Here is a 16122-nt window from a genome sequence, read left to right on the forward strand (position 1 = left end):
TCAGAAACAGTCAGGGTGACCCTGTTATTTTTGGTTTAACCCAGGGACAGGCGTGTCCTGCCCCATGGCTTGTGATGCACTTAATCATGTTGGAGGCAGGGCAGAGTGTCTCTTTGCTTGTGCTGCCTGTGGTTTGCCTCTTCTAGGCTCTGGGGATGTAACAGACTAGACCCCAGAACCCCTTTTTGCGGGAGGAGTAGCTGTGCTGTGCCACTGGCTCCACGGTGCTATCTCTGCATCCTCAGTTGCAGTGGGGGCGGTGAGGAGAGGCATGCAGTGGGAGCTCCCAACCTCACCTTCCGCTCCCTGCCGTCTGCCTTTGGGCCCCAGCAATGGTCACTGACTCTGCTGGTGTTGGTTTCAGATATTTGGCATTTTCCTGGCAAGGACCCTGATCTCGGACATCGAGGCGGTGAAGGCCGGCCATCACTTCTGAGGAGCAGAGTTGAGGGAGCCAAGCTGAGCCACGCCGGGAAACTAGAGCCTTTCTCTGCCGTCAGCCCTAAGTCCAGAGGGAGAGGAGCCGACATCCCCAGAGCCAGCGCCCCATCTTCAGCCTCAGCGTGACGTGACCTCTCTGTTTCTGCTTGCTGGTGCTGAAGACCAAGGGACCCCCTTGTTACCTGCCCAGACTTGTGACTGTATCCCTCTGGAGTCTATCCAGAGACAGAGAATGTGTCTTTATGTGGGAGTGGTGACTCTGAAAGACAGAGAGGGCTCCTGTGGCTGCCAGGAGGGATTGACTCAGTCCCCCTGCAGCTCAAGCACGTCTGCAGGACACCCTGGTCCCCTCTCCACTGGCATCCAGACATCTGCTTTGGGTCAGCCCCATCTGTGGGTGGGCCATGGGTAGAGGGACCCACAGGCGTGGACAAGGCATCTCTCTCCATCAAGCCAAGCAGCACGGGGGCCTGCCTGTAACTGGGGAGGCGGATGTGGCCTTGCTGGGCCTCTGAGTGCCAGCGCAGTCTGCAGGGGCATGCACACGTCAGGGGTTGTTTGCAGGATCCTCAGCCATGTTCAAGTGAAGTAAGCCTGAGCCAGTGCGTGGACTGGTGCCACGGGAGTGCCTTGTCCACTGCCCCCCCTGTGTCCACCAGCTGTTCTCCCGGTGCCAGAACTGCCTCTGGTCTTGACAGCATTAAGCCCTGATGGCACTGGTGGGGTGGTGGGCATGGTTCTTCACTGAGAGCCGGCTCTCCTTTTCTTAAAGTGTGTAAATAGTTTATTTATAGGGGTAAGAATGTTCTCACACCATTTCACTTCCTCTTCCTCTCCTCTAGCATTCTCCTCTGAGCAGCCTTACATAGTGTCCACGGCTGGAGCCGACCCTTTTGAGTCCCCTCGAGTGTCTTAAGAACCAGCCCACAACAGCCTCTCCTTCCCCTCCACATACTGCAGCCTCCCTCCATGTATCCCACATACAAGCACTCCCCTGCTCCCCAGCGTGGCCTCACTGTCTTCTGGTCTTGGTGCTACTGAAATTGTCACCCAGAACTTGAATCCTGACCCTCCCCACTGCAAGCCCAGGGAGCCCCAGCCCAAGATGGCTAGCCTGAAACAGTTGGCCAGGGCTCCTCTTGAGGCCGCGTACCCAGGGCTGGCTGGCCTGCCATTTGCTTCTCTCTGAGACAGCCGTTCTTCTGCAACCACGCCCCATGCCGTGCCACAACCCCAGGCTGCAGCTGCTCAGAAGGTCCGGGCGTTTTGTTTCTGGTGACCGGATATCGGTGGTCACTGGTCCACCCTTCCTGTCAGGGCTTGTCTGGGGCCTGCTCTTGGAAATGAAGTCTTCTTAAGTACTGAATGATTCCCCTGGGGATAGCTGGGGCATTTGTCTAGCTGGGCTACTTTCTAACGCTTTGCCATAGCTCGGACCACTTCTCATCGTTCAGGGATCGAGTGCAACCTTCAGTAACTTGCCGGAGTGTACATTCTAGTGTGGTGTATACTGGTGGCTGTTTGTTGATGATGATACTATCTTTTTTTTTTCCTGGTTTTTTTGTTTGTTTGTTTTTTACAATTCTCTGTAGACTAGGAGAAGAAGAATGCTTGTGTTTTTTGGAAGTGTGATGCTTCTCTTTGACTGCCAAACTCTTTTATGGAATATATCTTTATATTAATGCTGTTGTTTTGGTCGTTTTTGTTTGGGGTCACTATCAAGATGTTGCTAAGCATCTCAGTGGTAAACGCAGCTGCCAGAGGAGCCAAGGGCTAGGGTATGTAGACCTTACAGAAGGGTGGATGGTAGAGGCAGCCCATCATCAGCACAATCTGACTTACATTTCATTGAGTGCATTTTTTTTTTTTTTTTTTTTTTTTTTAAGATTCTGTATGGCAGCACTTTCAGTCTAGAGGAAACATTGTTTTAGGTTATTTCTGTCCACCCCTGGGCGATAGTATTTATTGATCCAGGCAAAAGAGCTTGGGGCCACTGAGTCGAAGTGGGGACACAGGATTGAAGCCTGGGCACTGCCGCTGCACGAGCTGTGTGTCCTGGGTGTGCCAGCCTCTCTGAAGGGGGTTGGTGGTGGTGCCCGCCTCACTAGATGCCTCTGATCCAGCCTTCCCTGGGGGAGTGGGTGGCCGCAGACCCTCCCTGCCAGAGCTCCTGGAAGGCTCTTGTAGGCCTGACCCATCTATTCCTGTAGACCTAGTTCAGGATGAAGTCTCGGTGTGACTTGCAGAGTTGGGTTTGTCTTTCAACTATAGACCCTTCTGGCCATTCTCAGCCATATCACGTGACTCTGAATAGTTGGATGAGGAATGGAAAGAAAGCAAGGATGAGAGCCGGGCACTGGCAGTCTCCACCCAGCATCGGCTCTCTGCACAGAGGCACAGGGCAGGCCTCCTGTGCACTCCCCACTCAGCACTGGCCTGTCCTGAATCCCCGTCTTCCCCACCATGCACATGCTCACTTTAAAGCCTTGGGGTCCTTCCTGTACCCCCTTCCCAACCCTGGCCCACCCCCTCAGGATCTTGTCACGTTACTTTTCCTGTCCCTTCTTCCTGTCGCTGGCCTTCCTTTCCTCATCCTAAAAACTTGCCTAGGCCCTATGGCTCCCTCCTTTCTTTCCCGGGCAGCTTCTTATCTGGGCTGTCTGTACCCCTTCCTTTCCACCACCCACCATGCCCCACGTAGCTGAAAGCTGCTTATCCCAGTGGTCAACCCTGGCCTTCGGCCTCTAGCACCAGACACTGCACCTCCTGAACGTCCTCTGCTTCTCTGTTTCAGAGGCCTGGGCTCGCCAGTTCTCTGGCCTCTCCCATCCGTCTGCTCAGGACTCTGCTGCAGCTGTCCTCACCGGCCTCCAGGGAATCCCACTTCCCTCAGGGCAGGGCTGTGGGCTGGGCTGAAAAACCATCTGCATGGTCCACAAGAAGCCTGGCACTGGGTTTCCTCATGAATAACAATGAAAATTAAAGGGTGCAGAACCTTCCTGGAACATGGAATTTCTCTGGGAGATTCCATGCAGAGGCCACTGGGGAGGTGGCGGGCACGCATGTGAGTGTAGGTGGCTGCAGTGTTGGAAGGCTCCCAGCAGAGCAGAGAGCATCTCAGTCTCATCAGGGAACCCACCTCATGGCTTCTCAGCCAGCAGTCTCAGGAACATAGACTGCAGAGAACGGAGGGAGGCAGCAGTGGCCCCGGCACCTGAGGCATCCTGCTGTCATGGGAAGGTCTCTGCCCAAATGTCAGATGCATCAGCCTGTCACCCACTGATCCAGAGCTTTCAGCTGTGCTGGTTGGGGGTGGGGGGTGGAGTGCTGAATGACCTTCATGGGTGGGCCTTTCCAGCTCTAGGGTCATACAGGTGTTTGTCCACAGAACCACAGTTTTTAGGTTGTGTGTCCGGGACTATGGGAACCTGTCCCCCATGATGGATCTTGGTAGAGACACTTCCCTGTGTCTGTCATCGTGTCCAGGAGAATGCTGCAGGTTACTACCTACAGCCCTGTTCTCATTCATCTGGATGCCCTCCAGAAATCTGGGGAACCATACACCTTTAGAGCCTTTTTAGCTCCTTATCAAGTTGGCAAGGCTTGGCCATTCCTGTTCAAGGTTGCATTAAAGGCACGTTCACCATCCTGGCTAACACAGTGAAACCCCGTTTCTACTAAAAAGACAAAAAATTAGCTGGGCGTAGTGGCGGGCACCTATAGTCCCAGCTACTTGGGAGACTGAGGCAGGAGAATGGTGATAACCTGGGAGGTGGAGCTTGCAGTGAGCCAAGATCGTGCCACTGCACTCCAGCCTGGGTGACACAGCGAGACAACGTCTTAAAAAAAAAAAGGCACGTCCATTCTCAAATGCTTTTGACGTCTCCAGGGTACCTCAGGACAACATGAAGTGGGCATTGTAGAATTTGGGTCTACTGTGTTACTTTGGAAGAAAAAGTTAAGGGACTTTTAAGTGGATACTGTTTTGATGAGACTGCCAACTTCAGGGAGCCCAGCTTTGGAGAAGGAGGACGTGAGTATTCCTTATAAGGGTCCAAAACAATTCTTTCTTCACTTGGCTTTCTTTCTGTGCTCTGCATCTTATATTCCAGCAGGGGCTTCCAATGCGTGGTTTAATAACTACCAGAAATGGCCGGGTGCAGTGGCTGATGCCTGTAATCCCAGCACTTTGGGAGGCTGAGGCAGGCAGATCACTTGAGGCCAGGAGTTCGAGACCAGCCTGGACAACATGGTGACATCCAGTTTCTGCTAAAATTAGTCGGGTATGGTGGTGTGCAGCTGTAGTCCCAGCTGCTTGGGAGGCTGAGGCAGGAGAATCGCCTGAACCTGGGAGGCGGAGCTTGCAGTGAGCTGAGATCCGGCCACTGCACTCCAGCCCGGGCGACAGAGCGAGACTCCGTCTCAAAAAAAAAAAAAAAAACCTACCAGAATAAATTATCACCTTGGACTGTAATTTTGACACCTCAAACAACTTTTAAACTAGTCTTTTTAAAAAGTACACTTAAATAAAAATCTAAACATAGGAGAATGTAAAGTGAAAAGTGAAAGTATGTCTTCTGTTCCCCAGAGGTAACTAGTATTAGGAATCCTTCCTGAAAATATCCATGCATATACTCGGGTCATCACACCCATGGAATCATTTTACATAGTATTTTATAAATGTTACTTAATATACTGATCCACAGTGCGTTTTCACGGTCACGCCATCAGTTGTAGGAGTGTGCCAAGAGCAGATGGGCCTTGCCTTTGTACCAGAGGAGTCCATTTACAGTCGCAGGTAATAGAAAACCCAATTCAAACTGGCCTAAACAATGAGGGGAGGTTTTGGCTCCCGAAACTGGAAAGTCCAAAGGTGGGGTGAGTTTCAGGGTTGGGTTGATCCAAGTGGCTCAGTGACGTCAGCAGGATCTTGTTTCCTTTTCTGTCTGCTCTGCCTTCCACAGCGTCCCCTTCATCTATGGTGGAGGAAAGGAGTCTACCACAGAAAACCCTGAGCCTCCCCCTGATAGGGGCGGTGTGGTGGTGAAGCCAGCAAGGGAAGGGACCCCCGCTTCCTCATGCTTCATCATCCCACTGAAACCATGTGGTTGTGAAATGCAGCATCCTCCAGGAGGGGGAGGAAGGCTGGGGATGCTGCCAACTATTGCCATCACGCTTCTGTGGATGGGCATTATAGTTGTTTGCAGGGTTTTGCACTTACAAGGACTTAGAAAAAAAAAGTACAGTGTTTTGTTATTGGAATTACTTCTTATGGTGTATAAGAAAAAAAACATGTTTTTAGAGGCGTTCTCCTGGGAGGTGGGATCGCGCTTTAATGAGTAGGTGCTCAGGGCTGGGGTGTGCCTGTCGCTGTCTGACCATTGCTGGTGTGTGTGGGTGTAGGGTGGCAAAACCTCCTACCCTGTGAGGTTGTTTCAAGGATTAAATGAGTTGAGATAGGTAAAGCATCTAACAAAGATCCACATTATTTAGTATGCATCCCCTGAATTATTGCTAACATAATTTTAATGATTGGGGGATTTTATCTGTGGCTGCCAGTCCCTACGAAAAAGCTGCCTGGGTCGCATGTCAGACAGCTTAGACTGAACCATGCTGAAATGAAACGGTCCACTTCCCTGTCCCTTTAGGAACAAGGCTTCGAGGTCTGCGGCAAGCCTCAGTAGGCATTTAGAGTTCAAGGTCTGTTCACTTTCTGTGCCATAGAGGTGGGGAGGCAAGGGAGGGGGTTGCTTCTTGCCTGGAGCGCAGATCCTACCAGAAACCAACACAACCGAAGTTGCCCGGGAGCCCCCAGAAGCAGCAGAGTGGCCATCACCAACCAAGGGGCAAGTAGGCCACAGAGGCCTGGGGCCCAGGAGGGATGGTCCATGGGGAGAAAAGGCATTATTGTGAACATCCACGCTGGGGATAATGCGCTCTGAAGACAGCAGGACATCATGTTTGGATGGTTGGTGGACCCTATCTGGTCCCACTCATAAAGAGAACAGAGGCCCTGGGATGTGCTGGGACTTACCTGAGGCCTCAGAGTGGGACTGGGTGCTCCTCCGCACCTCCTATGAGGGAGGATGTCTGTCTTTGTGAGGACAGCTTGGCAGGGCTGGGAACCTGGGGGCAGTGCTGGGGGACATGTGTGAGACTAGCATGTGTGGGCCTTGCTCGGCTTGCCCTGGTGCCCTGAGAAAAACCTGGTATTTGAAAATACACAGGGACTGCTGGAAGGTCAGGAAATCCAGGGTTTTGTTCTGAGGCAGTGGAAGTGTTACTGCGAGCCTGTGTTGTCCTCTCTTCTCGCTCCCCCTGCAGCCATTTCAGTCACACTGCCTTTGCACGGAACCCAGGGCTGCAGGCCGCGTGTATAGTGATTTAGGCCCAAGTACTCAGCTGTCAGCAGGAAGGACCATAGTGTTTTCTTCTAGTTTTAGATTTGTACTTGTTCTGTCTTTTACAGTCAGAGCTGTGATCCAATATGGGAAGACGTGAGGTGGCCTCTAGGAGGGACTGAGCACCCTGTCCTTGGAGGTATGCAAGCCCAGGCTACACCCTTCCTGTCTGGGATGATATGGCTGGGGGTGGGCTTTGTGCTGCGTGGATCATGGCAAGCCTTTCCATCTCTGAGAGGTAGTGGTCCTTCCTGTGCCTTCTGTTAATTTTTTAAAAAAAGGCATGACTCATAAATATTACATGTACATATGCCAAATCTTTTATTTAACTCAGTAATTGAGAGTGCTGCTAAGATTAACAGCCAGTTCAAAAGAGAAATCACAATGAACCATAAATCTATATGGAGTAAAGGAATGTTGAAACTGGCTGGGTTTTTTTTGTGGAGGAGAAAGGTCAATTGAACCTCATTCGTATATATTATATGCACATCCATAGACAAGAATTATTTTGCATTAACTCTACAACTTAGTTGTAAAAATAGCTCAAAGGCAATGAAAGTCTAGAATCAGATAACTGGAAGGATGCGCCCTAAGCAATGCATAGTTTTCTTTTTTCTTTTTTTTTTTTGAGACAGAGTTTCCCTCTTGTCACCCAGGCTGGAGTGCAGTGGTGCAATCTTGGCTCACTACAACCTCTGCCTCCCGGGTTCAAGTGATTCTCCTGACTCAGCCTCCCAAGTAGCTGGGATTACAGGCACGTGCCACCACGCCTGGCTAATTTTTGTATTTTTAGTGATACAGGTTTTCACTGTGTTGGCTAGGTTTGTCTCGTACTCCTGACCTCGTGATCCACCTGCCTCGGCCTCCCAAAGTGTTGGGATTACAGACATCAGCCACCATGCCCAGCCCCAATGCATAGTTTTCCACTGAAGACAACCAGAATCTCTGTTTCTTTCTCCAAATTTCTTTCCAACACTTGTCCATCCAGCAGAGCCATTTTTAAAATAGGATGCAGGCAGAAATTTAATGGAGTCAATATCTCATGGTGAAAAGTGAATCCTGAGGGGTTAGAGCATCCGCCAGGTGCCCTAGGTAAGGGCCAGCCACTCTGGGAGGCAGCCTAGGGCACTCGCTGTCCTTTCAGTAGTAAATGGATCACTCAGGCCATGTCTGCTACCCAGAGAGCCTGAGTGTCCTCAAATGCTTGTTAGCTCTGCCTCTCCATCCACTCCTGCAGACACCTCGGTGGCTGCATCCAAAACTGCTGAACTTTGCTTCTCTTTCTCCAACACCTAATTCCACTCACACCCAAAACTGCTCTGCCGCCTATTCCCATCTCAGCTGAGTACTGCCATCCACCCTGTGGCCAAATCGGGGAATGTATGTATCACCTGGGCTCTCAGGATGACATCAGCTCTTCTAAGTCAACAGAATGTCAGGTCTATTCTAAAAGTCTCATCTGACAAGGAGATCTTTAAGGCTTTACTCCCTGGGATAACCATCATGATGGATTTCAGTGTCATTCTGTCTTTTTCTTCAGAATGATTCCTGCGACTCGCCTTGTTTGCAACATGTGCATTCAAGTATCTTTTCAACCTAAGTGTGTTCTTGTGTTTACTTCCCTTCTCTGTGAATCTCAGTGATTCCTGGAAGCTGTGGTTGGTGGGGGATGGGGTGGGAGGACTTTGGTAGTATGAAAAGAGAACCTGCAATGAATGTTCTAAGAAACTGGGGTGTTGGGGTCCTCCATCCCCTGGCTGGTAAAATCTCCACTCCTTCCTCTTTGCAACACAATTCTCTTAACTGGAAAAGGTGTGCATTTAAAATTTGTGATTGTAGTCTGAGTTTTTTTTCCCCGTACAATTCCCCGTTCCCCCCTGCAAGCCTATACCAGGAGAGGTGTCAGCTGCCTTGGAGGCGGTGAGACATGTGGGTGTTCACTGTGGCCCTCAGGGGTGAGGCTGGCACTGGGGCATCTGGGGCCAGAAGTCCTCCTTTAGTCCCAAGTCTCTGCCACTGAAGTGCATCAGTGAGAGGTCCTCATAGAAAATCTACTGTGGGCACGAAGCTGCCAGGCTGATGGGGGTGGGGAGCAAACGAACACCCTTTTCCCCTTTTACATCAGAGGAAACAGACTCAGACTAAGGAACTTGCCTGCTGCCAGACAGCTGGGAGGTGGCAGAGCCAGGCTTACAGCCCAGGGTTTCCACTCGAGGAACTCTTCTCCCTCCCTCTGACGACACTAACTCGCAGGCCATGATCAGTGAGCAACAATGTGGGCAGGCACTGACGAGGCACAGCAGGAAGGCAGCACAGGGCCCACGACGGCCAGGAACTGGGTACCATTTCCTCAGCAAAATGGGATAGTAACTCCCACACTGCAGCTACGTGCTTGGGCAGTGGTTCACAAGGCCAGCAGCCACAGCATCACCCCAGACCAGCAGCAGCTGCAGCATTACCCCCAGCACTTGTTAAAAATGCAAATTCAAGCCAAGTGCGGTGGCTCGCGCCTGTAATCCCAGTAGTTTGGGCAGCCAAGGCGGGTGGGTCACCTGAGGTCAGGAGTTTGAGACCAGCCTGGCCAACGTAGTGAAACCCTGTCTTTACTAAAAATACAAAAAATTACCCGGGCATGGTGGTGGGCGCCTGTAATCCCAGCTACTCGGGAGACTGAAGCAGGAGAATCACTTGAACCCGGGAGGCAGAGGTTGCAGTGAGCCGAGATTGCGCCTGGAGTGTAATACTCCAGCCTAGGCAACAAGAGTGAAACTCCATCTCAATAAATAAATAAATAAAAATGCAAATTGTATGCCCCTTCCTTCAGGCCTGTGGGACCAGAAACTGGGATGGGGCCCAACATACTGTTTTAACCAGCCCTTGGGTGGTTACAGAAGGATGGAGCCAGAATAGACTAACCACTAGAACAAACATCACATACACTTGGGAGGCTTTGAAAAATGTTTATTTAGCCGGGCGCGGTGGCTCACGCCTGTAATCCCAACACTTTGGGAGGCCAAGGTGGGCGGATTACGAGGTCAGGAGATCAAGACCAGCCTGGCTAACACAGTGAAACCCCGTCTCTACTAGAAATACAAAAAATTAGCCGGGGTTAGTGGCAGGAGCCTGTAGTCCCAGCTACTCTGGAGGTTGAGGCAGGAGAATTTCTTGAACCCAGGAGGTGGAGCTTGCAGTGAGCCGAGATCGCACCACTGCACTCCAGCCTGGGTGACAGAGTGAGACTCCATCTCCAAAAAAAAAAAAAAAAAAAAAAGAAAAATGTTAATTTTTTTGCTCATGCCACAGTCTCCGGTAGTTGCTGGGAACTAGGGTGGGGAATTCTCTGCTCCACACAGTCTTTCATGAATCCAGGCTCCTTTCCTGTTGTGGGTTCAGCCTCCTGTAGCTGTTGGAAGCATCTCTAGTCAGCTGGTGGTTGGGGAAGAGGTGAGGATCAGGGAGGGAGGATGGGAGTACCCTGCTTGTGCTCACATTCTGCTGGCCAGAACTCACAAGCCACCTGAAATGACACAAAGGTCTAGCTGTGTGTGTAGGAGAAAGAAGAGAGTACAGATATTGGAAGACGGCAGTGGTCTGTGCCCCAGGTCCCATGGTTTAGGGAAGTGAACCTTGGCACTGGATTTCCTGGCTTTCTAAATCTCCCTTTATAGGGAACTTAGGGCCCAGTCTGTGGTGGGTGGATTTGTCTGGTTCACAGCCTCTGCTCAGCCTTCTTTCTGCTCCACAGGACGGCCTGGAGATGGTGGGCTCCTTGTCACACTGGGTGGGGATGTAGGCTCCACGGGGCCAGAGATGGGTGTGCTCTATGTTCAGATTAAGGGACAGATGGCACATGAATCCCTTCAGTGCCCTCCACATTTGGTCACTAGGGAGGGGTAGGCTGAGCAGTAGCTCTTGGGTCTGTAGCAGTGTGACCCTAGAAGGACTGTCCAGCTGAAAACAAGAGCCTGGGGTGTGGGGAGGGGAGGAGAGATGGGGGTGGGAGGGCAGGGGCTACTCAGGATTCCATGAGACCTGGGTTTAAGTCCTGGATCCATCATTAGCAGCTATGTGAACTTGTGCCTCAACTTTCCTCAAATATGAACTTGAGATAATGAAATTACCTTCCTCACAATACTGTTCTAAGAACTGAATGAGGAAAGGTTTACAATTCGGTCCTGGTTGTTCCACTGGGGAGGGAACAGAGATTGGGGGCACAGGGCTCCCCTGGCCTGGGGGAGTCTGGCTCACTCAAGTTCTCAGCCACTTGCAGGGCAAGGACCCTGCTTCTCTTGCTCCGGGTCCGAGTGGTCTGAAGCCCAGTGGGCAGGGCCTGTGGTGTGGATGGACTCGTCTGCAGTGAGTGAGGCAGCAGGCAGAGCTGGCAGACTGTGTGGTCTTTAGTGGGTACCAGGAGACCCCGGAGGGCCTTGTGGGAGGCTGTCCACAGCGTGAGCCAGTTCGCCATCTGGGGTCCTGGAGTTTCCTCCTGCCCTTTGAGTTAAAAAAGAGTCAGTCCTGGGCTGAGACTTAATTGTTCTAGTGCTGAGTGACCTTGTGTCAGGGGAAATTGGATGGGGCAAAATGTTTTCTAATTAGCAGGACTCACTGACCTTTCCCTCACTGTCAGCAGCTTCTCACAGGGAGGCGCGGAGCAAGGGGGCCTGGAGCCCCACATCTCTCTAATGGAGCCTATGTCCAACAAGGAGGTGGATGGCTAGATTCGGGGCCCTGGGAGGACTTCATGTGGGAAGCAGACCTCAGGAAGGGCCTTCAGTGATGGTGTGGCCCAGGATTCTCACCTCCTTAGTCTCCGGTCCTGTCCATCTCCGCAGCATCCTAGGCAAGAGAAGCGGAGAAACACTCAAGCCACTGGGGTGGTTAGGACACACTGGTGGCAATTGTTTAAAACCTTACCTAAAACAAGGTTAGGCAAAAGCAGTTTACAGGCTCTCATAGATGGGAAGGACGTGTGAGGGTCACATACTGAGAGGAACCAGGGCTGCGGCTGCTGGTAGGAGCCTCACCACTGCCAGTGTGCTTCCTCCCCATCGTCAGCATCTCTGCTTCTCTCTGCATGCCGGCAGCTCTCTCTTAGGGCACGCAGACCTCTCCCCTGCAGGGAAACATGACTGCCAGCAGCCCCGAGTTAGCGACTATCATAGAAACCCAGTGTATTTCTCTCTTGTTTATCGTTCTGAGACCTGAGTCACAGGCCTGTCCAGCACTCAAGACTTTTTCTTTTCTCTATTTTTTGAGACAGATTACCACTCTGTCCCCCAGGCTGGAGTGCAGTGGCCCGATCTTGGGTGCAAGTGATTCTCCTGCCTCAGCCTCCCGAGTAGCTGGGACTACAGGTGCACACCACCACATCCAGCTAATTTTTGTATTTTTAATAGAGATGGAGTTTCACTATGTTGGCCAGGCTGGTCACGAACTCCTGACCTCCCGCCCGCCTCGGCCTCCCAAAGTGCTGGGATTACAGGCGTGAGCCAGCACGCCTAGCCAAGAATTTTTCTTTTAAACCTGGAGTTTGGAGATGCTCACTAGTCAGACAGAATCAGCCACCACAGCCCACTCCCTCAGCCAGTATTACTTTGACGCACTAAGTTAGTGAGGAACCAGGCCCCAGATTAAGAAGCAGAACTCACACTGTCATCTGCTGTGCGCCTGGCTGGCTCATGCATACCCTGTCTGTCTAATGTGAACCAAAGCCCTGTGGCGCACCCTGTTGGTTACCCCCGGTGGTTACCCCCACACAGAGGAGGAAAGGGAGTCATGGGAGGGAGGACCTGGGAGGTCTCTGGGCTGGCAAGTTGGGTGACACAGGTCAGGTTGGCTGCAAGCCTGGGCTCTGCTGTTGTAATCATGAATGTGTGTGTGTGTACAGTTGTTTACAATGTCAGTGTGGGTGTGCTTGTTTGTTAGAGACACATGCCACTGATCCCATGGTGAGGAAAATCCCAAGCCCTCCCCCTGATTTTTGCCAGTGTCTGGGGACTCCTGCTCCTGGCAGCCCATGTGTCCCCAACTCCTGTGTCCTTTAGGGACCTCTGTTGAGCCCTGCCTCTATTCTGGCAGAATTAGAGAAAATTCCTTAAAAAAAAATAAAGTTTAAATTCACTTTTTAAAGTAATAAAAAAACTCACAGCACGAGTTTTGATGAGATTTGGGGCAAGGTGGGCCACAAGCTTGGGTTGTATGGCCATCTCCCCCTCTTCTTCCCCTGTTGTCTCTGCAGTTCAGAAACCCCAATTTCCTGGCCTGTGTTATGTGGAGGAACTGAGCTCACCCCCCACAGCTTCATCTCCAAACCTAGCAAGGATCCTGCCCAGATCTGGAGCTCCACCTTTTAATAGAACTTATTTTCTCTCCTTAGAAAGCAGTGGGAGTGGAACGATTCTTTTTCCTGATGCAGATATGTAAAACTGGGACATTGCTACACATAATATTTTAAACCTGTCTTCCCTCTTACCAACGAACACGTCACTAGCACCATCTAGGCCAATACATTTCTCAACATCAATTTCAGTGGCTGTATTACATTTTATCCTACGGATGTGCTCTCGTTTATACTCTAAACCCCTTTTATTGAACACATCACTTACTCTGAAATTTTCAGTGTTATGATGGATGTTGCAGTAATTATTCTTATGTATGCACAGAACCCCCAGAGGACATGACTACTGAAGGGTGTGCTGGCAGGATCACGGGTGAGGATCTAGCAAATTGTCCCAGCTTCATTGGGACTGAGCTTTCACCCTCTTTGCACTACTTTGAACTGCCATTTTGATCATATAATAATGATTTAGTAGAGCTCTTTTTTGGTTCAACCTACCTGTTCTTGTATCAGAACTAAAATGTTTAATTTTATAAATTTGAATATTTGAATAGTGGCACAATATAGAGTTCACTATTCCTCAGTATTTTCAAGGCTGCTTCTTATCTGTTCAATCTTTTGGTTAACTTGGGAATCATTTTATCAAGTCTCTACTTCCCAATTTCCTTTCAGTTTTGGCTCGAAATGATATTCAATGTATACATTAAGTTGAGTTACATTTTGCTGCATAATACTGAGTTACATTTTGAGTATTATGTATTACTCATAATACATATTGAGTTACATTTTGCTGCATAATACATTTTCCCCAAGTTTAACACCTTAAAGCAGCACATACATATCTCATACCCTTCTGAGGGTCAAGAATCTAGGAGCAGCTTAGCTGGGTGACTGTGGCTCTGGGTCTCTCATGAGGCTGCAGTGAAAATGCAGGCCAGGGCTGGAGGATCCCTTCCAACCTCACTCCATGACTGTTGGTGGGAGGCTTCAGTTCTCCACCTGGCTCTCACAATATAATTTCCCCCAGAGTCAGTTATCAGACAGAGTGTGCAACCAGTAATCTGTCTGTTAGAACATGTCACTTCTGGCATATTCGACTGGTCACTCAGCCCAACCCTAACACATGCGAGAGTGACTATGCAAGGGTATGAGTTCCAGGAGGAGAGCATCATTGGAACCATATTGGAGACTGGCTAATACACAGATTAATGGCACATCTGACAATACGGGGTCTTTCTGAGTGTCAGTGTGGTGTGTTCCTATATGAACTTAATTCTATTAAACTTAATTAAATTCTAGGTATGCTCTCAGCGAAGATTTTTACTTTTGTTCATTACAGGTCCCCACACTGTTAAATTCATTCCAAATTAAAGGATCTTTTCTTTTTTTCACATGGCATTTTCTAAGTAATTGTTGCACTCATATAGGAGATGCTGTTGATTTTGACACCCATAATTTTTCAGTGGAGACAAGGCAGACACTACTCCAGACTCTCACCTGCTATCACTGATCGTTACGTGTGGCTGTGCCAGGCTCAGCTGTGCTGAGATGATGGGGCTGTCTGGCCATCGTTGGTCATATGGACTTCAGATTTGAAAGGATTTTATGGAGAAGCAGAGTGCCTGATATGACTCTCTGGGACCCCCATTTCTGCCCTCCTTGGCTCCCACTGGCCAGGCTGACTCAGTTCCTATCACCTTCTCCTGGACTTTGGCCAGAGTCCACTGGCTGTTCCCCCTGCCTCCTGCCCTCTCCACACCAGTGCCCTCTCCACACCAGTGCCAGAGCTGCTTCCAAGAGATGCCTCAAAGCCCGCTTCCAGCTCAGGAACCCCAGGGGACATGGATGGTTTCTCCATTGCCACTTCCTAGCCTTCCTGGCATAGGCAGGTCTGGTTTGCCTGCAGGTCCCTCTCTGGGGTGGGTCCCTGCTCCATAGATGCTGAGCCTCCAGAAGTCCATTCTTTTATATCACATTTGAAAACATTTGAAATGCATTATAGTTCAGTCATATGAATTATATAAGTATATCCTACTCATTGTATAAAACAAACAACACAGAATTGTCTAAAGTGTCATCTTTCTCCCCATTCCAAGAAGGAGCTAAGAAGCAATGCTAAACAATTAGGAGAGTCATCTTCCGTATTCTTCCCTTTGTCTCCACAAAAGCAATCAGACATACAGAATTTTAAAAATTACCCTGTGCACAGTATTCTGCATGGCGTCTTTTCATTTTATCAACGGTGGTCACTTCCCTCGCCAGTTATAACAGACAGTCGACTTCATTGTGACAGGAGCAGAGCTCCATGCTGGGCAACCCACCCCCACAGAGGGACACTCAGGTGGTTTCCAGTCACTTGCACAACATAGTTGCGTGCGTGGGCCTCCAGGGCCCGGAAGAAACTGCGTTCGCGTGCAACATTAAACACGCCACATGGGCTGATGAAAAATGAAAGCAAAATAAGACCAGTTGAAAGTCGGCAGAAAACCTGTGTGACTACTCCGTGGCTCCCCTGCCTGGTTTCCAGCCGCGGACTCTTGCTCTTCAGCGCGACCCCTGCTCCTGGGGTCCTTCGGGGTCCTCCCGCACCCGCGCCCCACACACTCGGGTTGCGAAGCCGAGTGCCTCCCCGTGCGGCCGCCAGGGGGCGCCCCAGGCCGGGCCGAGCGCCGCCCCCGCCCAGGAGAATGAACAGACGCGCGGGCACCGAAGCTGGTCTTTCCAGAAACCGCACCCCGCCCGCTCCCGGGCTGCCATCCGCGGCTGGGTCACGCTCACGTCTCCGCGATTCGGTGTCTCTTGGCCTCCTGCCCCACTGACCTGGGAGTGCCAGGAATCACCCCACCCCCAGCGAGGTCCCCTCTGTTGCACAAAATGGGCGCTAGCTGGGGTCATTCTAGTTTGGCCGCCTCACCCTCCTCCAGGGTGGCACCATCACCATTC

General features: G+C 50.7%; 1 protein-coding gene across 2 annotated transcripts in view; it reads left to right on the forward strand.

The window, feature by feature from the left end:
• LOC105465936 (tetraspanin 14) overlaps positions 1–2123 on the forward strand; it is a 63847-nt gene extending 61724 nt beyond the window's left edge. For both annotated transcript variants that reach the window (XM_011714580.3, XM_024787963.2), the window contains one exon: positions 365–2123. In XM_011714580.3, coding sequence (XP_011712882.1) covers positions 365–436 — 72 coding nt within the window. In that variant the 3' untranslated portion in view covers positions 437–2123. The remainder of the gene's footprint in view (positions 1–364) is intronic.
• Positions 2124–16122: the final 13999 nt, after the last annotated feature.

Source organism: Macaca nemestrina, chromosome 9, assembly GCF_043159975.1.
Source record: "Macaca nemestrina isolate mMacNem1 chromosome 9, mMacNem.hap1, whole genome shotgun sequence".
NCBI classification, from domain to species: domain Eukaryota; kingdom Metazoa; phylum Chordata; class Mammalia; order Primates; family Cercopithecidae; genus Macaca; species Macaca nemestrina.